Genomic DNA, 22,164 nt, shown 5'->3' with positions numbered 1-22,164 from the left:
GCCACTCTCTTCCAAAAAGTTAAGGTAGGAAGGGACAGTACTAAGGCAGGCACCAGGAATAGTCGAGGACTGGTGGCCTGTCAGCGTGTACCCGCATCTGAACTGGCACTGAACACTGGCCCACCTTCCAGGTAAGATAGGCAAGGCCATGTAATAGACTACAAATCCCAGCGTGCCCCACGCCGTCGCCGGGCGGGAGCGCCTGCTGGAAGGGCATGAAGCACTAAGGGAATTGTAGTTCCCAGTTGCGTCGAAATTACGGCCTGAGTCCCTTTGCGCACAGCCTCCCCACTTGCCGCTGGCATGCTTCCTGTACACGCTAGGGGTTCGCCTGCCTCACCCGCAGCGCCGACCTGACGAGGTGGTTCCCTCCCGAGAAAGTGGGTTACTCGGGGCTCTGCCGCGCGCCCTGCCGCTCCGTCGCGGAGCCTCTTAACTTCCGGGTGCGACGCCTATTCATCCGGGACTTCCTGGGACAGTCCCCCGCAGCCACACGGCTGAGTCGCGCTGCACAGGCGCTGTTGAGCAGATGGCCTCACGGGTGTTCAGTGCGCAGGCGTGCTTGACCAGGCAGCCCAAACCTCCGGGCTGTTTCTGACAGGTGCTCCCAGGGACAGTGGCGCCAGCTACGGACCCCGGCCCCACTAACGCCATGGGCAGTAACTGCCGCATCGAATGCATATTCTTCAGCGAGTTCCACCCCACGCTGGGACCCAAGATCACCTATCAGGTGCCATCCGGGCTCGCGGGGCATGGGAGGCAAGGTAGAGGGACGCTCGGGGGAGTTCAGCCAGCTGCCTGGAAGCGGTGGAACCCCGTGCCCCGTGCTGCACGCAGGCACGCCACCCCTTCATTCGCGGAAAATCGTGAACCAAGAGTATATTCAGACCCAGTCCCAGGCTCCCGGTGTCGCAAGGCAAACAAACATTCACATAGGCAGTGATTGTGGGAAATCGGGCTGTGGGGGCCCAGGGGAGGTGCCAGGTTCTACGAGAGGTGTGAGTGGTGATCCACTAGTATCCCTGGATGCATCGGAATTTAGGTGAGGCAGGAGTGTGCCAGGTGGAGGGTATAGCGTATGCAAAAGCCAGGAGGTAGGTGAGAACATAATGTGTGTTTGGAAACACAAAAGAGTAGGCCTGGGTGGATGGGAGAGAGGAGAAACCCTGGAAAAGAGGGATTAGGTCTTGGGGCTCACCCTGTGTGTTCCACCTAGTTATAAGGTCCGCTAAGAGGATTCTTGTCACTCCCTTCCACAGGTCCCCGAGGACTTCATCTCCCGGGAGCTGTTTGACACCGTCCAGGTGTACATCATCACCAAGCCAGAGCTGCAGAATAAGCTCATCACTGTGTGAGGCCCTAGCTGGGGGGTTGGGAGTGTTCCCAGGAGGAGTGGAAAGACTTGGGGGTGAGAGGAGCCTGACTCTGTTCCCGTCTGTTCCCCTCGTCCAGCACAGCCATGGAGAAGAAACTGATTGGCTGCCCCGTGTGCATCGAGCACAAGAAGTACAGCCGCAATGCCCTGCTCTTCAACCTAGGCTTCGTGTGTGACGCCCAGGCCAAGACTTGTGCCCTCGAGCCCATCGTCAAAAAGCTGGCTGGCTACCTGACCACATTGGAGGTATGCAACACGATGGGCTTGGGTGGATGGGCAGGCAGAGTTAGGGAAGGTGTTCGCATGTCTCCAAAGCCCTCCAGACCCGGGAACCTTCCAGGGTAGGATGCCAGCCAAGGGTCCTGGGGTGTGCCCACCATGCTGTCCATGCTCCATCCAGCTAGAGGGCAGCTTCGTGTCCACGGAGGAGAGCAAACAGAAGTTGGTGCCCATCATGACCATCTTGCTGGAGGAGCTAAATGCCTCAGGCCGGTGCACTCTGCCCATCGGTATGGCCCAGCCTCTGTAAGGACAGCAGAGGGGTCAAGGAGGGATGGGAAAGTGTCAGGGGAAGGTGAGCCCAGTCAAGGACAAGACTCGTGAACAAATTGGTGGCCAGGAAATTGCCATGAGCTGAGCTGATGATGTCCAGGGCCCAGTGTGTCATGGGGCTGGAGAGGGGGAGGCCAGTAGAGCTCTCTAGCTCTGCTCCTTGGGCGTGTTCCTTCCCCTGTATGGACCTCAGTCTGTTGCTCCATAAAAGGGGAAGATGGCCCTACCCAGAGTCACCTGCCTGCCTCAAGGGTGGCTGGGAGGACTGGATGGTAATTGATGGCCTCTTGGAATAGATGGCACTGAGGATATGGGTGGGGTCCCCTGCAGATGAGTCTAACACCATCCACTTGAAGGTGATTGAGCAGAGGCCTGACCCTCCTGTGGCCCAGGAGTATGATGTGCCTGTCTTTACCAAAGACAAGGAGGATTTTTTCAACTCACAGTGGGACCTCACCACACAACAGGTATGTTAGCCCTCGCTGGCTATCATGACCTGCGGCTGGCCACAGCCCTGGCCTCATCCCACCCCTACTGACCCTGCTCTTCCCTGCCCAGATCCTGCCCTACATTGATGGTTTCCGCCACGTCCAGAAGATCTCAGCCGAGGCAGACGTGGAGCTCAACCTGGTGCGCATCGCCATCCAGAACCTGCTGTGAGTAGGGAACAGTGACACTCAGGACAGGGTCGCCAGTCAGGAAGAGCCCAGGGGCCCTGAGTGTGGGAGCTGGGAAGGCATGGCCCTCAGAAGCTGAGCACAGCTATCTCCCCCAGGTACTACGGCGTTGTGACACTGGTGTCCATCCTCCAGGTAGGTGTGTCTGGGGTCTGATTAAATGCAGAATGGATCATGTGGCTGAGCCCAACTGGGGCTGTTTCAGACTTCCAAGCCCCTCACTCAGGCCCCTGTGCCTCCTGCTACCCTCCAGTACTCCAATGTGTACTGCCCGACACCCAAGGTCCAGGACCTAGTAGATGACAAGTCCCTGCAGGAGGCGTGTCTATCCTACGTGACCAAGCAAGGTATTGGCAGGCTCTCGGGGAGGCCATCTCAGGGAGGGCAGGGCCACCTGGAGAGCTGATCCCTGATGCCTACAGGGCACAAGAGGGCCAGTCTCCGGGATGTGTTCCAGCTGTACTGCAGCCTGAGCCCTGGCACTACTGTGAGAGATCTCATTGGCCGCCACCCCCAACAGCTGCAGCACGTTGATGAACGGTCAGAGGGGGATCCCCTGGGGCATGGAAGGTTTGCCTGAGGGCAGGTACACTCTCTGTGTCTCTCCTGAGCCCTGGGTCAGAGAAAAGGCAGGAGATTCCTGATGAGCAGAATCATGTGGCACTGCTACTCCAGGAAGGCTTCCTGGAGATGATGGGTTTGAAGTCCAGTCTGGTCACTGAAACAAAACTGGAGGGGAGACTGGCCTGGCTAGAAGAAGGCCTGGCCAGAGCATCACCCCTTTCTTCCTCAACCCTCACCCCAGGAAGCTGATCCAGTTCGGGCTTATGAAGAACCTCATCCGGCGACTACAGAAGTATCCTGTGCGGGTGTCTCGGGAGGAGCGGAGCCACCCTGCCAGGCTTTACACAGGCTGCCACAGTTACGATGAGATCTGCTGCAAAACAGGTAGAGGCAGGCAGGACCACTGAGGTGGGGTCAGGGCAGGGTGGCCAGGCCAAGGCTTCTGACCCTCACCTCCACCACACAACCCAGGCATGAGCTACCAAGAGCTGGATGAACGGCTGGAAAACGACCCCAACATCATCATCTGCTGGAAGTGAGGCTGGACCAGGCACACAGCTATGGCTATTCTCTCCTCCTAAGCCCTGCCTGGTGCATGAGGACTAGACCTACAAACTTGTCCATACCGTCTCAAAGTTAACCCTCATTTCTATAAATAAAGTCATCCATTTCAACCTACCTTTATTGAATACTGCCTCTGAGTCAGCCACCAGAGAGAACTCGCAGTGAAAGAAATAGCCATGGTCCAACGCCCTGGAGCACCATCTGGTGGCCAGAACCAACAATGGGCATGTAAAAATGCCTGCTAATTATAAACTGAAATAAATAGCCAGAAAGAATCAATGGAGGGGCTTCCCTGGTGGCGCAGTGGTTGCGAGTCCGCCTGCCGATGCAGGGGACATGGGTTCGTGCCCCGGTCCGGGAAGATCCCACATGCCGCAGAGCGGCTGGGCCCGTGAGCCATGGCCGCTGAGCCTGCGCGTCGGAGCCTGTGCTCTGCAATGGGAGGGGCCACAACAGTGAGAGGCCCGCGTCCCCCCCCCCCAAAAAAAAAAAAGAATCTATGGGGAAGCTGAGATGAAAAGTGAGTTGGGATGGGAGCTGAGGCTGCTCTGCATCAGATTCTCAAGGAAGGCCTAGCTGAACTGACTTAAATTGAACTCTGAAGGAGGAAGAGTATTCCAGACAGAGGTAACAGGCGCAAAAGTCACTTTAGGATGTATGAGGAAGCCAAGAAAGCCCATGGGGCTGGAACATATTGTAGAAGACAAGGGGGAGAGAGGGAAGAAATGAAGTCCCGAGGTAGGAGACGGGGCAAGAGCCTGATTCTGCAGAGTTGCTGGTAAGCTGCTTTGGACATAGTATTTTGAGGGCCAGAGGCAGCCAGATTCACACTCATGTGAGGAAGTAATGTCTCATATACACCTTTAAAAGACTCCTGGTGGGAATTCCCTGGCGGTCCAATAGTTAGGACTTAGGGCTCTCACTGCCGAGGGCCGGGGTTCAATCCCTGGTCGGGGAGCTAGTATCCTACATGCCACGCGGCATGGCCAAAAAAAAAGGACTCCTGGGGCTTCCCTGGTGGCGCAGTGGTTGAGAGTCCGCCTGCCGATGCAGGGGACACGGGGTCGTGCCCCGGTCCGGGAAGATCCCACATGCCGCAGAGCGGCTGGGCCCGTGAGCCATGGCCGCTGAGCCTGCGCGTCCAGAGCCTGTGCTCCGCAACCGGAGAGGCCACAACAGTGAGAGGCCCGCGGACCAAAAAAAAAAAAAAAGGGCTCCTGGCTACTCGGGAAGGTCAAGGGGGGAAATGGGTCCAGTAAAAAGACCCCAGTAGGGCTTCCCTGGTGGCGCAGTGGTTGAGAGTCCGCCTGCCGATGCAGGGGACCCGGGTTCGTGCGCCGGTCCGGGAAGATCCCACATGCCGCAGAGCGGCTGGGCCCGTGAGCCATGGCCGCTGAGCCTGCGCGTCCAGAGCCTGTGCTCCGCAACCGGAGAGGCCACAACAGTGAGAGGCCCACGTACTGCAAAAAAAAAAAAAAAAGACCACAGTAGTTACCTCATGAGAGGTGACGGCAGCCTGGCCTAGGATGGAGAGAAGCTGTGAGCCCTGCGCTGTATTTCGGGTGTAGAGCCAACAAGGTGGAGCTGCGCGCGAGGAATACTGGAGCGAGGAGGCCACGGAGAGGAGCATCCGTGTGGGCGGAGAGGGAGCAGCTACAAGGAGAGCTGGTGGGGGGCGGGCCAACTTGACGTCCATCCGAGGAGGAAGCTAGGCCGCAAGAGTTTGTAACTCAGGGAGACCCGTGAGCCGCAGCCGGTTGTGAGGGAGAAAGCTCCAGGAATCTAAGGAGGGTTGCTACCCGTAGCCTGGCAAGCAGGCAGACGCTGGCGTGACGGGACCCAGCGCGGGCCGCCAGCAGGGGCGGGACCCAGGCCGCAGTGCGCAGGCGTTGAGCTAACCGTTTCCATGGCGGCGAGGACTCACGCTCCGCAACCGCTCTACAACTGTAGGGCCCCAGGCTTCGGCCCCGCAGGAGACCGTGGTCCCCAAGCGTGTCAGCATCCACATCTCAGCGCAGGCCGCTGCTCGCGGTCAGCCGAACCCCACCTTCCCGCTTCCTGTCCCTTGCGCCGACATGGGCGACCTGGAGTTGCTGCTGCCCGGGGAGGCTGACGTGCTAGTGCGGGGACTGCGCAGCTTCCAGCTGCGCGAGATGGGGTCCGGAGGGTGAGGCAGCTGGATCCGGGGTCAGGTGGAATCATGGGGTCAGAGTCCTTGAGTGGAGTAGTGTGGGCCTGACATTGGGGGGAGGGGTTGCCCGGCGTGGAGGGGCCCCTCGGTGGGGAGGTAAAGCTCTCCGAGACAGGGTTATATGGTCCTGAGCCACCTTGGACCCCGGTTAGGCTTCAGTAGGACCCAGCCCCCACACCCACTCCTACTGCACACATGTGCACCCACATGCACACACACCCTGTCTGGGCAGGTGGAACCAGCAGCACGAGAACCTCGAGAAGCTGAACATGCAGGCTATCCTTGATGCCACGGCCAGCCAGGGCGAGCCCATCCAGGAGCTGCTGGTCACCCATGGGAAGGTACGTTGGAGTCACAGGCAGGGTTCCTGTCTTCTCACCACCCCCCCATCCCACCAGTCTACCCCTCAGGAACACCCTGGGTGCCTGCACTTCCCTCTGGCTGGCACCCCTGTCCTCCCCAAAGGAAAAGGAAAAGTGTGTTACACATTTGATTTTGCAGCCCTATGGGACAGGACCCTGGCATGCCAGGTGGGGTGTAGGATGTGAGTTGATTAGGGAGATACCTGGATCCTATCCCACCAGTCTACCCCTCAGGAACACCCTGGGTGCCTGCACTTCCCTCTGGCTGGCACCCCTGTCCTCCCCAAAGGAAAAGGAAAAGTGTGTTACACATTTGATTTTGCAGCCCTATGGGACAGGACCCTGGCATGCCAGGTGGGGTGTAGGATGTGAGTTGATTAGGGAGATAATCCTGGATCCTAGAACAGCCTAGGCTGTAGGGGGAGGGCCCAAGTTCTAAAGGCATTCCTGAATAGACTGTCGGGCTAGAGGGGGGCACCCACTAAAGTGGGGTGGGACTTTGGCATAGAAGAAGGCAACCTTCCCAACATGAGAGAGAGGGAGTTAGAAACCAGGAATTGGCTTAACTGGAATGTGAGCCAGGAGGTGGCACCAGTAGATGACCTGAAATATCACTTGACAGAAAGATACTTCTGCAAGGAAAAGGTGGAGCCCCCTACTGGGGTGTGAGGTAGGAATAGGGCACTGTGAAAGGCCCTGAATAAGAGTGAGGCCAAGGGCTTCCCTGGTGGCGCAGTGGCTGAGAGACCGCCTGCCGATGCAGGGGACATGGGTTCGTGCCCCGGTCCGGGAAGATCCCACATGCCGCGGAGTGGCTGGGCCCGTGAGCCATGGCCGCTGAGCCTGCGCGTCGGAGCCTGTGCTCCGCAACGGGAGGGGCCACAACAGTGAGAGGCCCAAGGCACACAAAAGCCTCGGAAGGCCTGAGAACAAGGACAGGGACGAGAGAGGGAATGAGCAGGAGGGCTGACCTGAGAGGTGCCCTTGAATAGGGGAGGACCTGACAAGGACTCAGGTGCAGGTGGAGCATGGCAGCCTGGGGACAAGGCAAGGGCCAGTAATAAGAAGCCCGGGGAATGCCCCCTCAGAGATGTCGGGGGCAGCTGGAAATGAAGGTCTAAGGTGCAGGAGAGATCAGGAAGGAATTCATGGAGCAGAGTCGAGTCTGGAGCCCAGGGGAGTTTGAGGAGGGCTGGGCTGGGCTGGGCTGGGCTGGGCTGAGCCAGAGATGGGAGGCTTGCCAGGCTAAGGTAGGCCCACCTCATCCCTGTCCTTCCCCTCCCCTTCAAAGATCCCGACGCTGGTGGTGGAGCTGATTGCAGTGGAGATGTGGAAGCAGAAGGTGTTCCCTGTGCTGTGCAGGCTGGAAGACTTCAAGCCCCAAAACACTTTTCCCATTTACATGGTGGTGAGCTGGGCCATCGGTTCATACCCCTTCCCACCCCTTCAGAGGGCCCTGGACTAGAGAGAGTAGCTGGTAGCCCCTATCCCTCTCTCAGCAGCCCAGGGCCCTGTCCTCCTCTTTATCTGACAGTTACACCATGAAGCCTCCATCATCAACCTCCTGGAGACAGTATTCTTCCACAAGGTGAGGCACCAGCCCTGCCCACTGGCTAGCCTAGGCCGGGGTCTGGCAGCAAGGGGGGTTGTGTCTGTTTGGGAAGGGCATCAGAGGCAGAATGTTTCCCCTCCACCTGCCCCTCAGGAGGTGTGTGAGTCAGCAGAGGACACCATCTTGGACCTGGTGGACTACTGCCACCGCAAACTGACTCTGTTGGTTGCCCAGAGTGGCCATGGTGGCCCCCCTGAGGAAGAGGAGTCCCAGTATGGCACCCCCATGCAGGTGGGCTGAGGTTTCCGGGGGTTGGCAAGGGCTAGACCCAGGCTCCCCTAGCTTGAACACCATGTGCCCCACCCCAGGAGCTGCAGAGGCAGGCAGAGCTGATGGAATTTGAGATCGCACTGAAGGCCCTCTCAGTGCTGCGCTACATCACAGACTGTGTGGACAGGTGAGCTGTCCTGCTAAGCTGGGGCCTGCAGTGGAGGGCTGGTAGCCTGGGCCTGTAGCCTCAGCTCACCTCTCCATCCACGTCCCTAGCCTTTCCCTGAGCACCTTGAGCCGCATGCTCAGCACCCACAATCTGCCCTGTCTCCTGGTGGAACTGCTGGAGCACAGTCCCTGGAGCCGGCAGGAAGGCGGTAAGGCCCTCCTCCACCTGCCTTAGCCCCAGTTCACTGCTTCCAGGACATCCTCCAGGATTGATGGGGTGGGCAGCTTACACACAGGCAGAAAACTTTGCCCCCTTGCCCACAGAGAATACCAGGATGCCTCACCCAAAGTGGGCCTAGATCTGGACTCTGCAGCAGGCAGGGCCTGTGTGTCTACCACTGAGGACTCACCCTGCTCTGAAGTGAGCAGCGCCCCAGCATGGGCACATCCTGTGCCCAGACAGTGGTCAGTCCCTAGCCCGCACAGCTGGCTCACTCACAGAGCATGCAACGCCTGCACACAGTATGCTGGTTCCTCTCCCCAGGCAAGCTGCAGCAATTTGAGAGCGGCCGTTGGCAGACAGTGTCCCCCTCAGAGCAGCAAAAGCTGAGCAAGTTGGATGGGCAGGTGTGGATTGCCCTGTACAATCTGCTGCTAAGCCCTGAGGCCCGGGCCCGCTACTGCCTCACAAGCTTTGCCAAAGGACAGCTACTCAAGGTAGGGAACTCCTCCCACACCAGTCACCACCGCCCCAGGACTGCCCCATGCCTCCCTTGATGTTTATTTTTGCCCACTCACCTCAGCCCCAGCCCTCTCTCCACACCTTGGGCCTCAGGTGACACAGCAGCCAGTAGGACATGGGTCCCACTGGCACCCTCAGCTCAGCCCAGCTCAGGCCCTCTTTGTTCCTCGACCCTCTGACTGGCACCGCTTCACACTGGCCTCCCCTGGACACCCTTGCAGCTTCGGGCCTTCCTCACAGACACACTGCTCGACCAGCTGCCCAACCTGGCAGACCTGCAGGGTTTCCTGGCCCACCTGGCCCTGACCGAAGCCCAGCCCCCTAAGAAGGACCTGGTGTTGGAACAGGTAGGCACTAGGAAGTTAGTTGTTCAGGACCACTGCCCACTTTACCAGCTCCTCCCTGCCACTCTCCATTTCTCTTCCTCAGATCCCAGAAATCTGGGAGCGGCTAGAGCGAGAGAACAGAGGCAAGTGGCAGGCTATTGCCAAGCATCAGCTGCGGCATGTATTCAGCCCCTCGGAGCAGGAACTGAGGCTGCAGGCACGAAGGTGAGGCCTGCTGAGCTGGCAGAAAGGGTAGAAGGGAGGCAGAAGACATGGATGTGGGTAGGGCTGCTCCGTCCACCCACCCACCAGGTCCAGCCAAGTCCTCCTGACCCTTTTCCCAGGTGGGCGGAGACCTACAGACTGGACGTGCTAGAGGCAGTGGCTCCAGAGCAGCCCCACTGTGCCTACTGCAATGCAGAGGCCTCCAAGCGCTGCTCACGATGCCAGAATGAGTGGTATTGCTGCAGGTGAGGGTATCCTAGGACCTTGGACCCCTGAGTCCCACTGCCATACCTCTCATAGCACGGCATCCTCACCGGCCCATTTGCCTGCAGGGAGTGCCAAGTCAAGCACTGGGAGAAGCATGGAAAGGCGTGTGTCCCGGCAGCCCAGGGTGACAGAGCCAAGTGAAGGCTGCAGCTGCTGAGGGCCGACCACCCATGCCATACAACCCCGTGCCCCTGAACCTCTGGATTTCAGTCCGGCCCCAGCCTCCCAGGTGGTGAGGATAGCAGGCGGGAAGAGCTGCTGACCCATCTCCCCCAGCAAAGCGCTCACCACTTCCTGCTCCATCCGGCGGGTAGGCTTAGGGTGCAGCCTCAGCAAGCTGGGGCAGGAGGCCTGGGCCGGGGGCAAGGATCGGATGTGAGGACCCTCTTCCTCCAGTACAGTAAAGCTAGCTTCCAGAAACACGCCTGTTTCCGCGTGGCCCTTTGAGGTCGTCGTGGTTGTTAGGGGGAGGGGAGTTGCTCTCTAGATGAAAGGAGGATAGGAAACGGAGGGCGGGGACTCCGCGAGAGCAGCCCCTCGCTGAACCCGCCGCCCCACTCCGCCTGCGGGCCAACACAGCCCGGGAGCCCAGGTTTCCATTGCGCCTCTCTCCTCCGCTCTCCCGCCGCTCTGCCTGAATCTCGGGGGCGGCACCGCATCGGGGCCCGCCCCGCTGCCCCGCCCGCCCCGCGCTCGCTTGAGCCCAGAGCCGGCGGGACTCCCGGCCCGACAGGGCCATGTCCGCTGAGCCTGAGCTCATTGAGCTGCGGGACCTGGCACCCGCGCGGTGCGCTGCCCCGGGCCGCACCCGGCTCGAGCGTGCTAACGCGCTGCGCATCGCGCCGGGCACAGCGCGCAACACCGCAAGGCAGCTGGTCCCAGGCCGCGGCCACCGCTTCCAGCCCGCGGGGCCCACTACGCACACATGGTGCGACCTCTGTGGCGACTTCATCTGGGGCGTCGTGCGCAAGGGCCTGCAGTGCGCACGTGAGTAGCGGCCCTGTGCGCTGGCGGGAGACAAACGGGTGGCCAAGGGGCAGCACCGTCGCTGAGGGCCGTTGGGACGGAGGGGGTCGGCGGGTTCGGTTCCCGCGGACGAGGTCCGTTACCTTTACCCCATAGCATAAGAGAGTGCGGGCCGATGGTTTATAACCTTGCCAAGCTCCACCTGTGTCTGGGACATAGGCAGAGGCTGTTGCCTGTGAATAACAAGGTGCTGCTTTCAATTTTAAAGGGTGCCTTGGCCCTTCTTGAGAAAGGCATTGTGCCTACCAGTCTCTGAGTTCATATTCCCACACCCGCCCCTTCCCAAAGATTCACTCGCCAAGTTCTGCTGCAGAATCCTTGCCGTGAAGGGAATTTACTCACCTATGGGAGAAGGCCTGGAAAAAGTCAGAACCTTGGGTGGGCCCCCTGCAAGCAGGAGTTTTGAGTATTTAGCAGATACCTATTGCAAGTTCAGTCAACCAGGTGCTAAAACATGAAACACAGCCAAACACTAGCTGGTGCTTCTGCCCTCCCAGGAATCACCAGCAAGCAGAGGTTGCTCTCCCACTGGCTATATACCAGCTAGAATCACTTGGAATGCTTTTACAGCCCTCCAATGCTTGGACCCTACCACAGACCTGCTGATTCAATCACTGGGAGTGTACCAGCAATTTTTAAAAACAGATCCTTCTAATGTGCAGCCTGGGTTGAGAATCACTGCTCTGGCCCATTTAGGAACTTAGGGAAGGTGTCCCAAGACTGTGTGTGCCTGGAGACCCTCTCATCTAGTACAGGAATTTGTCCTTTATTCAGTTGGGAGGAGCACGGGAGTTGTGACAGAATACAAAGCATGATCAAGGGCTCGGATACAGCAGTGTTCCCAAGAAGAAATAAAGTGGCCATGGAAATGAAAAACAAGACAATTTGGGTGTGTGTCAGAGGCAGAAACAAGAGCGGAATCAAGGATGAGTTGGGGTGGTTTTGTTTTGTTTTGCCTCAACTGGGAGAATGGTAGCGACTTTTGCTGAGCTGAGAAACACTGGCAAGGGTAAGGGTGAGGAAAAGTGAAGAATTAAAAGGGGTAGGAAAGTGAGTTAAATTCTGGGCATGTTGGGTTGAAATGTTTATTAGACATCCAAATGAAGAAAGATAGTGACACATAGGATTTGATCTCAGTGGGGAGGTCAGTGATGGAAGCCTTGGATCTGGGGTAGGTCAGCGTACACAGAGAAGGGAAGCGATCAGAACCGAGCCTCGGACACTCCACCATTAGATCTAGAAGTTGAAACAGAACTAAAGGAGCTGAGCAGGAGCTGCAGGGGGGTGGGAGGAAAACCGGGGTAATGGGGGCCCCCGGGAGCAAGCATCAGACGATGCTGAGGAGGTGAAGACGGAGACGGGACCGCCGGATTCGGCGGTGCGCAGGAGTTTCCTGGAGGGAGGGGCAAGCCTGACCGGAATGGGTAGAGGGTGAAGGCGAGGAATTAAGAGTGTTTGTAGACCAGTGTTGGTAAGTTTTTGGTGTGAGGGGAGTAGAAACAAATGACAACTAGAGCGGGGACACTGGGTTAAAAAAGTTTTTAATTTTTTCCCTTCAAGTAAATGGGCGGAGGGAGGGACGCTGATAATGAGGAAGGGGGAAGTTCTGCCCTAGGCTCTAGAAATGCAACTGTTGAGCAGGCCTGGATCCCTAACCGCCTGAGGCCTTCCCGCCAGTTTCAAGACGCCGGGGGACCAACACTAAGATCTGCGTAGCCGTGGGCGGTAACGGGGCCTCAAAAAAGGCCGATCATGCAGAACACCGCGAACAACGGCCTTCACCCCGGGGCTTCGCTTCTGCCCTCGGGACGCTTCTCCGAGTTGGTGCTGGGGTTCCTCCGCCTCACGGCCAGCCCTCTCTGCAGATTGCAAGTTCACCTGCCACTACCGTTGCCGCGCGCTCGTCTGCCTAGACTGCTGCGGACCCCGGGACCTGGGCTGGGAACCGGCGCTGGAGCGGGACACGAATGTGGTGAGCGCGGGACCGGGGAGCTTACAGGCAAGGCAGGTATGCGCAGACGAGCGGGCCACACTGCAGGCGTTCCCTAGGGCCGCCTGGCGCTACGCGCAATGAACGTTATGATAGCCGACTTCCCGGCGGCAGAGAGTAGCTAATTCTGCGCGCGGGCTCGAAGGGGTGCCGGTGGTGCTGACTCGGCCCTTACCGCCCGGAGCCACCGAGCCTCCGAGCAAGCACAATTTCCGCACCTTCCCACAGCCGCATCCGGTCTTGAGGCCACGCTGGTGCACATGCGCACACGTTCCAACTAGTTCCCTCTGGGAGGTGGGGCCTGCGAGGAGGAGCTGAGCTGAGCTGCCAGAGCGATGAGATCATTCCTGGAGGCGAGGCGCGTGTGGCCCCGCCCTTCGACATTCGTCCTCCAACGAGATGAGCGCTAGATCCGCGCTGTCTACGTTTCAGTGTTAACGGTTGCGGCGGGGACACTGGTTCCGGCGCACGCGCACACGCGCCTGGGGCGGTGGTGGGAGGCTACGGGCGCACTGGAACCGGCGGGCGCGGCGATGGGCGAGGCGGACGCGGGGACTCCCTCTTTCGAGATGACCTGGAGTAGCACGACAAGCAGTGGTTACTGCAGCCAGGAGGACTCGGACTCAGAGCTCGAGCAGTACTTCACAGCGCGTACCTCACTGGCGCGCAGGCCGCGCCGGGATCAGGTGGGGGCCGGGAGTTGCGGGAAGCGGGCTGGGGGCGGTCGCTGGGACCCCGCTCCTCCCCGGTAAGTTGCCTGGTCGAGAGCTTGTGGGCAGCCCTTGGGTCGAGTTGCCTGCCGTGAGCGTGGGCCAGCCCTCGGAACCGTGTGTTGGGCTTTCAGCGCGTCGGTACTGAGAGCTGAGGCCTTGCTGTTTCTGTCACAGAACGGTTGAACCAGGGGAAGCAGCTAAGTGGCATGGGGTAGACCAGGGACAGGCATTATCCACCGATTACTAAGGCTGACTGCGCAGTCTAGACTAACACCTCTATTTCCGCGTGCGGGCGCTCCCACCCCCTCTCTGGGGGACGAGGAGGAAGCGGAGGGGGAGGAGTCCTCGCCGGGAATTGAGAAGTGTGTTTAGGAGAGAGGCAAGGAAAGGTCCAGGCCCCTCCGTTTGCACTCCTGGATGGAGGCAGCTTGGTCCCCATCTCTTGCCGGTCCTGGCCTGTCACCAGCTACTGGACTGTGGAAGATTCTGAGCCTCCCCTCCTCTGCAGTGGACCAGGAGTGCTCGCTTGGGCAGCATATATAGTAAAGTTAGAGCGGACCTGGCGAAAGGGGATCTGGGAATGGATGGGAAGGAAGCCTTGTTCTGGACTGTAAGCATCCAGGAGCACTTTATCCGCAAGAGGTGGGGAAGGCTAGATTGTAAAATGCCCTGAGAGGGGTCAAGAGAGATAGCGGTTACTAATCCAGGACTATAAATTGCAGTGCTGGAGCAGCTGTGCCTCTTGGAGTCTCCCAGGTGTCCCCATTATCAGAGACCTCTGTGATGTGTGCCATGAATGTGGCCACCAGGCTCAGATCACTGTTCCGGAGATGGTACACCTCAGAAGAGCACCTTGGTCAGGGCATCAGGAAAGAGAGATGGGGACTATGAAGTGAAGTTCAGTATACCTGGCAGCAGTGGGGCAGAATTCCTTACATGAGTCAAGAAAAGGGAATTGTGGATAACTCTTGAGGGGAAAATTCTATACCTGGAAAGCTGAGCCCAGAGTTTGGGTGCAAAGTTTGAGTGTGGATCCCTGGGACTGTCCGTGTGTCACTCAGGCCTGAGCCATCTTCCATTGTGGAAAGGTGAGAAAACCACAAGACACTAACCAATTGAAAAGGAGGCTGGGGAGTCCCAAGTTGTATGTAAAATAAAACCATCAGTCACTATGGACAGTGGCAGAGTAGAGGGTGGGCGGCTATAGTGTCGCAGAAGGGAAATTCCATGGTATCCCTCTGGGACAGCTGTTGGAATCCTCCTCCAGCAGTCAGCTTCAGAAAATGGGAAAAGATGCTATTCCTCCTCTAGAATCCTGGGAGGACAGTGCAGTACCTCCAGTCCAAGTCCCTTGTTTTATAAATAAAGATACTGAGGGAGGTTCACCTGGAGAAGGGAAAGGGCTGGAACTGAGGTCACTGCATCCCAGCTCAGGGCTCCTGGATAACCCAGGAAGGGAAGAGGAAGGACCCAGGCTAGAGCTCAGAGCCATCACAAGGAAGGGGAATGAGTTAGTGCCATCTCTTTGATCACCCTGTTCTGTAAGTAGAATTCTCTTCCTTTTTGCCCTGGCACTAGTCTGCTCAGCTTTCCTCCTGCCCCTAGCACCCCTTCCATCCTGACACTCCTTCCCACTGGGGTACTTCTTCCTGTCTCAGGCCCTCTCCTTGGGCCTGAACAAACACATCCACCCTTTATTCCCAACCTCCAGCCCTTATTTTACCTCCCAGATCCCTTGTTTTCCAGGGTCCAGACCATTTGTTCTTACTAGTCCTACAGGGTTTCCCACTGTCTCCAACAAGGTTTCTGCTAGAGTTTTTTTGTTTTGTTTTGTTTTGAATATTTATTTGTTTATTTATTTGGTTGCTCCAGGTCTTAGTTGTGGCATGCAGGATCTCCGTTGCAGCACGCGGGATCTTTTAGTTGCCGCACGCAGGATCTAGTTCCCTGACCAGGGATGGAACTTGGGCCCCCTGCATTGGGAGCATGGGGCCTTAACCACTGGACCACCAGGGAAGTCCCTAGAGTTTTCACTTCTAAATGCTCTTTTCCATCTAGGAGACTTTTGGAAACTTGGGGAAGCAAATAGGGTGCAGTTCCCACCCCTGCCCCAGTCTCAGTCCTCAGTGCCATGTACTTGCTGGCCACTGAACAGCAGCAGGTTCTAGGTAAAGAGCGTACTGCTAAAAGGCTGTGGACTCTACCCTACCCTACCCCCTCATCTGTCCTTCCTGTTGCCCCCATGAGATGGTTTAAGTTTAGGGGGCTCCAAGGCAGTAGTCAGGAAGAAGCCTGGCTGTCCTGGGCTCAGAGCTGAGCACAAGGTTAAGCTTATTCTGCAGGAGACCTTCTGATGGGAACTCCCTTGGGACAAGGCATTGGTCAGTGATGATCTCAGCTGTGTCTGTGACACTCTCATTCCTACTAGGGCCTATCTGACGTCAACAGGAGGTAAGGGTGATGCAATGAGACCAAGGGAGTTTGGCAGAAGCCCTGGCCCATACTCCACCCTTCAGACAAGAATCCAGTCCCTGGAGGAACAGAGGAAGGGCTGAGTGGTAAAGCTAACACCTTTGGGCTAAACCTCTAGACAGCAGAGAGGAGGTACATAAGCCTCCCTGTTTGGCAGTTGTGGGACAGGCTTTACCAGGAGGCTGCCCATGCCAACTTCTGGCAGATTGGAGCCTGGCCTGAAGCTGCCTTTTGTGCAGATTGGGTCAAGATCAAATGGCATGTCATAGTGGATCCCTCACTATGTCTGAGATATGCAGGGCTGGCCCAAGTCCCCCACCAGGGAGGTTAAGGTTGTAGATGTTGCCCTTCTCCTCCTGCCCACTGGTGGCTGGGCTCCTGGTGTGCACCATTCCCCATACCTCTCACCCTGCAGTGGGCCATGGCCAAGGCAGAGTGGCAAAGTGGACTGTCTTCTCCAGGATACACCCTGACCCCATCCAACTAGGGTGCTGGGATCAAGCTGTTCCTTTTCAGAGTCCCTGATCTTTTCCTGGCTCCTAGCCTCGTGTTTTTAGTTGCCTTGGTTTTAAGGTATCCTTAGGGCCTCACCCAGTGCTGAGGAGGCTCCAGGCAGGTGGCAGAGAGAAGCCAAATGATTCTGCCTTGGCTGTCTCCACCCGTAGCCTGCAGAACCAGGGGCAGTGATGGGTTCTTCTCATCAGACCTCAAACTTTGTTGTCAGTTTCCAAAGGCTGCCCACAGGCCATTTTTCAGAGTGGTCCACCCAGGGCTTACCCCCTTGCCCGTGACATGCATTGCAGAGGAATGGGTTTCATAAGGATCCTATGTCCATGCTTGCCCATCTTTCAGGATGAGCCCGTGGAGTGGGAGACACCTGACCTTTCTCAAGCTGAGATTGAGCAGAAGATCAAGGAGTACAATGGCCAGATCAACAGCAACTTGTTCATGAGCCTGGTGAGTTGGCAGCCTGTTTTGGAGAGAGACAGGAACCCAACTGTGTGCCTGATGCCCAAAGGGTCACAGCTGAGGTATTCTTGGGTAGACCCAAGCAGTGATTTATTCATACCCAGCCTAGCCCCAAGTGGACTGGTAGTGCCCAAATCTGTTCCATCTCATCTGGCATTTAGTCATGGTTTGGTTTCTCCTCTTTAGAACAAGGATGGCTCCTACACAGGCTTCATCAAGGTTCAACTGAAGCTGGTGCGCCCTGTCTCAGTTCCCGCCAGCAAGAAGCCACCCTCCTTGCAGGATGCCCGGCGGGGCCCAGGGCGGGGTACAGCTGTGAAACGCCGCACCTCCTTCTACCTGCCCAAGGATGCTGTCAAGCACCTGCATGTCTTGTCACGCACACGGGCACGTGAGGTCATCGAGGCCCTGCTGCGCAAGTTCTTGGTGGTGGATGACCCCCGCAAGTTTGCACTTTTTGAGCGGGCTGAGCGCCATGGCCAAGGTGGGCTTCCCACCCCACCCCACCATGTGTGAGGGTATATATGCATGTGCCTGTGCACGCAGGAGCTGAGGGGGCTGGGCCTGCCTCTAATCAAACACTCCCTTCCCCCTGCCTGGCTCTCAGTGTACCTCCGGAAGCTGTCAGATGATGAGCAGCCCCTACGGCTACGGCTCCTTGCAGGGCCCAGTGAGAAGGCCCTAAGCTTTGTCCTGAAGGAGAATGACTCTGGGGAGGTGAACGTGAGTAACAGCCCTCCTTAGTTTCTTGGTTGTGACTGGGCAGGACTGGTGGGTTGCAGGCTTGAAGGAGGAATAGGGCTGCAGACAAGCCCTGCAAAGCCTCTCCAGGAGTACATGAGCCTTATAGCTAAAGTGAAGGCTTCCAGGAAACTCATGCCAAGGTCTAGGGCTTGTCCCAAGAAGCCAGGAAGAACTGTCTCGGTGCACCGCTCTTTCCTATTGTAGAAGGTCCTCAGGAGATGCAGGAGTCCATCTGATGGCATTCTGATCTCAGGCCAGGTCAAAGCCACACAGATGGGCACAGGACAACATGCAGGCACCCCCTTCAGGCATTAGAACCTTTTACCTGGAAGCTGTACAGCTTCCAGAGAGAGTGGGCATGACCTGTTCAAAAGTAACTAGGGATGTTTGGTTTGGTTGCCTGTCCACGAGGTGACTGCCCTACTTTGTGGGGCCCATCTTCTATATGGATTGTTGTTGGGAATCCTAACACAGACCATTCAGGCAAGAACCTGACATTAGAAAGCCCCATCCTAGTTGTGTGATCGTGATGCACTGGTGTTCTTTGGGGAGAGCCTGCTGGTTTGGCAGTGGCCTGCTGTAGCCTGTGTCTCCCTTCTCCCCCTACAGTGGGATGCTTTCAGCATGCCTGAGCTACACAACTTCCTACGCATCCTGCAGCGGGAGGAAGAGGAACATCTCCGCCAGATCCTGCAGAAGTACTCGTATTGCCGCCAGAAGATCCAGGAAGCCCTGCATGCCTGCCCCCTGGGGTGACCTCTCGTACCCCTGGGTGGAAGGAGGAGAGTAGGCAAGGGCTTGCCGTGTGAGTGTGCAAAGGGCCACGTGGCCCGAGGAATGAGTGTGCATGGAGGCCCTCTCTTGCTGGGGGAATGAGCCCAGAGAACAGCGAAGGAGCTGGCCCCCTGTGTCCACCAGTGGGTGTAGCAGAGCATGGCTCTACATCCTTCTGCCCTTTGTGTACTGGGTCACGGTGGGCCAGGGTTGCCCTGGGAAGCTGCTTCAGGCTTGCAGCAGGGGTAGAGGAGACAGAAGTCTCCTTAACTTGTGTCTCAGATATGAGAATCTTGGAGACCCTACAAACAGAATAGGGTCATGTTTGCAGGGATGAGGGCCCTCACCTATGGTGAAAGGTTGTGTGTTTCGGGTCTTGGATGGGGTCTCAGGACAGTCCTATCAGAACCGAGGGTGGGTGTTCAAGGTAAGACAGGCATCAAGAAAGAGTCTAGGGTTCCCTCTACAGCACCCTCTGACTCCTCACACACCCTGGGGTCAGGGAGTGCTGGCTCATGGTGCAACAACAGTGCCTCTGCCTCCTCCAAGGAGGATGTCCCTGTGCCAGGGTCTGTGTGAGTATGGGCACTGTCCCAGGTCTGTGCCTTGTTTGCCAGTCAAAGCCAGGGTCTCTCCCTTGGGTATTTTTGATGATGTGTGCGAATGTATGTAATATTTTGTGGCCTCAGTTGAATGCCTCCTGTGGGGGAAGGGGTGGGGGTGACAGTCATCAGGGCCTGGGGTCTGAGAGAATTGGCTAAATAAAGATTTAAGAATTCTCCTGCTTTTGGATTCTTTATTATGGGCCCTCATCTGCAGTTGCCCCTCAAGCCAGTGGCTGCCAAGGTTGATGGACAGGCTCCGAGCACCTTTTCAAGTGGGACCATGGGACCAATTTGTGAAGGATGTGGTGTATAGATATGTACTGAGTCATCACTCAAACCCCGGGGCTCAGGTCGTGGTGGGGGAAGGAACATCGGCTGCAGCCAGAGCTTAAGGAAACCACACACTCGAAGCTGTGGAAAGCGCTTCACCAAATATTGAGATAAATACTGTGGATCAGACACTGCTCATGGCACCGAAGGTACAGATATGTTAACTCTTGCCTTCATGAAGCATGGCTTCTGGTGGATCTGGAAAGAATTTTGAATTTGAAGTTCTTCAGCCCTGAATGTAGATATACAACTACATTAAGCCAATTCCTTAATTTTCCTTAGGTTCAGTTTCTTTGCCACGTGCCACAGTGGGGATCGTAAAAACGGTGTGGGGATAGAATGAGGGCAGACGGGCACTGCCCAAACTGGCCTAGGGTCAGGCCCTAAAGTGCTGCTTTGGTTGGGCAGGCTCACTGAGCCTGACCTCTGGGGGTCGGGGACTTCAGAGCCGCAGTACAAGCTGAAGAAACCAGGTGGAGGACACAGCCACCACTTTCCAGGCTGTGAGCTGCCCCAGCTGGAGAGGGCGTGGCCTGCTGGGACCTGACGTCTCGCAGTGCATGCTGGGATACCTAGCATCTGAGGGCAGCTCTTAGTCCAGCCCCGCGGACCGACGAGAGAAGCAGCCAATCAGAGGCAGCAGCATATGCAGTGTTCGGAAGCGGAAGTGAGGTTTCCGTGGAGACAGCGGAGCCTGCGGAAGGCGGTGGCGGCACCTGGGAGCGGAGGCCTAGGCGGGGCATGGCGGCGCGGACGGTCTTGTGAGAGCGAAGCTGCCGCGGGGCCCGCCATGCGCCGGCGGCCCTGACATGGGCGCCAGCGGCTCCAAAGCTCGGGGCCTGTGGCCCTTCGCCTCGGCGGCGGGGGGCGGCGGCCCGGAGGCGGCTGTCGCTGAGCAAGCTTTGGTGCGACCGCGAGGCCGAGTCGTACCCCCCTTCGTATTCACGCGCCGCGGGTAAGGGCGTGGGGTTCCGCCCCCGGGAGGACAGACGGGCGGCTGGGTGCCCCGCGTCCTGGGGCGCTCCCGCCGCTGTACCCCCTACACCCGAGTCAGGACTATTCTCATATTTCAGGCTCCCAGAGGAACAAGGGGTGGGGAAAGCCGAGCAGTCGGTTCCTGGCGGCCTGGCTGCTCTGAAGGTCTCCCGAGGAGAAGAGTGGGCCTGAGGCTTGTCCCTGGGCAGGCCCTCCTCACGGTGAAGCTAAGATAGGACCTCCCTGAGACTTCAGAACCTCTTCCTTTCATCCCATCCATCCCAGCCTGCAAGCTGAAGGCTTCTATCCTCCCTCACCTCCAGTTCTCCCTCGAGGAGAATGACCCTCTGTTTTGTCTGTTTCCGTTCCCCACAGTGGTGGGGTTGGACCTCTCTGGGTAGTGGCCGGGAAAGCAGGACTGGTCCCCAGCGTTGGGGATGGGGCCTGGGGAAAAAGACCCTCACCCAGGTATGTTTCCCAGATTTGGAGCACTGACCTCCCCCCTCCCTCAAGCGGCCCAGACAGGAGCACTAGATTGGCCTGGCTGTGATGGGCCCTGGGGAGTGACACTCAGGTGATGCTGGAGATTTGGCTGTAGATACTAGGGGGACCCCAACAGTGGCAGTTTGGCTGCATCAGCCACCTGGATGGGGGAAGATGCAGGTTTTTTCCCTTTAGGCTCCCTCCTAGCTCAGGCATCTGCTATCTCAGGCTTTGGCCCTGGGCCAGCAGTGTCTTCTGGAGTGAGACCAACATGCCGAGGCCACCATCCTGCCCACTCTAGAAGCCCTGGGTGAAGGCAAGGGCCTGATGGAACGGCTACTCTTGCTGAACAAACCAGTGATTTTTTGGTATGGCCTCTCCTCATTATCTGACAGAGTAGCACTGGCCACCACCCCACTCCCCACTTCCTTCTAGTAGACCCCAGATACTAAGCAAGGGATTCTCCAGGCATACTAACCTCCCTTCCTCCCACCAAGGTTGTTCCTCCGCATTTGGGGGAAGGCATACTTCCCTGTGGTCTGTGGCATTTGCCATGACTAGGTTGGGGCTCCAGCCCAGCCTGTTCCCCTCTCCCTCTGCACAGCTCCATGTTCTATGACGAGGATGGGGATCTGGCTCACGAGTTCTATGAGGAGACAATCGTCACCAAGAACGGGCAGAAGCGGGCCAAGCTGAGGCGGGTACATAAGAACCTGATTCCTCAGGTGAGGGGCTGGGCAGTGGTCATAGAGCCTATGTTGATTGTGTGGAGGTAGACCCAGATGGGGTCTGCTCTTAGGGTGGGGGCTCTTGGGGGAGGAGCTGGGAGGAACAGGAAGGCTTCCTGGAGTAGGGGCCCTGAGCTGGCCCTCACTAGCCTCTGTTTCCACGGCAGGGCATCGTGAAGCTGGATCCCCCCCGCATCCACGTGGATTTCCCTGTGATCCTCTATGAGGTGTGAGCCTGGGGGGTGGCAGGCATAAACACCCCCTGCCCCAGCAAGAAACCCCCAGGCTCAAGGTGTGGCTTCCATTGAGGAACCTAGGCTGGGGCCACAACCGTGAATAAACTCCACTGGCCCGGAACCTTCAACTGTGAGCAGGGCAGTCCTACAATGCTGGTTGGGTGTTGGTTTGTATGTGAACAAGAGGTGGCTGGTGGCTGGCAAGGGCTGATGGGGGAGTTACCAGTCCACCTTTCCCAGCAATCCCTACAAGGAGCATGGCAGGGCATATGCTGTTCAGGAAT

At 57.6% G+C, this 22,164-nt stretch overlaps 5 protein-coding genes across 10 annotated transcripts in view; 4 read left to right on the top strand and 1 right to left on the bottom strand.

The window, feature by feature from the left end:
- The window catches only part of CYB561D2 (cytochrome b561 family member D2), a 2,966-nt gene extending 2,523 nt beyond the window's left edge, over positions 1–443 (bottom strand). The window contains exon 1 of the mRNA XM_007451810.1: positions 319–443. The gene's annotated coding sequence lies outside the window, so the exon portion shown is untranslated. The remainder of the gene's footprint in view (positions 1–318) is intronic.
- NPRL2 (NPR2 like, GATOR1 complex subunit) lies at positions 262–3,846 on the top strand. Its single transcript, XM_007451811.1, has 11 exons — positions 262–730; positions 1,260–1,351; positions 1,453–1,621; positions 1,776–1,884; positions 2,258–2,394; positions 2,486–2,583; positions 2,703–2,739; positions 2,858–2,951; positions 3,027–3,144; positions 3,410–3,552; positions 3,640–3,846. The coding sequence occupies exons 1-11, from the start codon at positions 653–655 to the stop codon at positions 3,705–3,707; spliced, it is 1,143 nt and encodes a 380-aa protein (XP_007451873.1). The 5' UTR covers positions 262–652; the 3' UTR covers positions 3,708–3,846.
- Positions 3,847–5,807: 1,961 nt separating this feature from the next.
- ZMYND10 (zinc finger MYND-type containing 10) lies at positions 5,808–9,976 on the top strand. Its single transcript, XM_007451809.1, has 12 exons — positions 5,808–5,899; positions 6,156–6,264; positions 7,577–7,693; positions 7,820–7,873; positions 7,991–8,128; positions 8,206–8,294; positions 8,384–8,484; positions 8,820–8,992; positions 9,239–9,364; positions 9,447–9,568; positions 9,688–9,813; positions 9,901–9,976. Exons 1-12 carry the CDS (start codon positions 5,808–5,810, stop codon positions 9,974–9,976), a joined length of 1,323 nt encoding a protein of 440 aa, XP_007451871.1.
- A 467-nt stretch (positions 9,977–10,443) lies between these two features.
- RASSF1 (Ras association domain family member 1) lies at positions 10,444–19,304 on the top strand. Of its 6 annotated transcripts, none has more exons than XM_007451804.1 (6): positions 10,444–10,822; positions 12,727–12,833; positions 16,889–16,993; positions 17,192–17,489; positions 17,613–17,728; positions 18,359–19,304. In XM_007451804.1, exons 1-6 carry the CDS (start codon positions 10,573–10,575, stop codon positions 18,503–18,505), a joined length of 1,023 nt encoding a protein of 340 aa, XP_007451866.1. In that variant the 5' UTR covers positions 10,444–10,572; the 3' UTR covers positions 18,506–19,304. The 6 variants fall into 6 exon arrangements, with proteins under 6 accessions (XP_007451866.1, XP_007451865.1, XP_007451870.1 ...); XM_007451803.1 differs by having other exon boundaries at positions 12,715–12,833; XM_007451805.1 differs by having other exon boundaries at positions 10,573–10,822; positions 12,727–12,831; positions 16,875–16,993; positions 18,359–18,505.
- An 835-nt stretch (positions 19,305–20,139) lies between these two features.
- On the top strand, positions 20,140–21,877 carry TUSC2 (tumor suppressor 2, mitochondrial calcium regulator). The gene is made up of 3 exons (XM_007451802.1): positions 20,140–20,413; positions 21,521–21,641; positions 21,812–21,877. Exons 1-3 carry the CDS (start codon positions 20,268–20,270, stop codon positions 21,875–21,877), a joined length of 333 nt encoding a protein of 110 aa, XP_007451864.1. The 5' UTR covers positions 20,140–20,267.
- The last annotated feature ends 287 nt before the right edge of the window (positions 21,878–22,164 follow it).

This window comes from Lipotes vexillifer, unplaced genomic scaffold (genome assembly GCF_000442215.2).
Source record: "Lipotes vexillifer unplaced genomic scaffold, Lipotes_vexillifer_v1.1 scaffold500, whole genome shotgun sequence".
NCBI lineage: Eukaryota > Metazoa > Chordata > Mammalia > Artiodactyla > Lipotidae > Lipotes > Lipotes vexillifer.
Note: the sequence above shows the minus strand (reverse complement) of the source record. Positions and strands in the feature narration are given on the sequence as shown.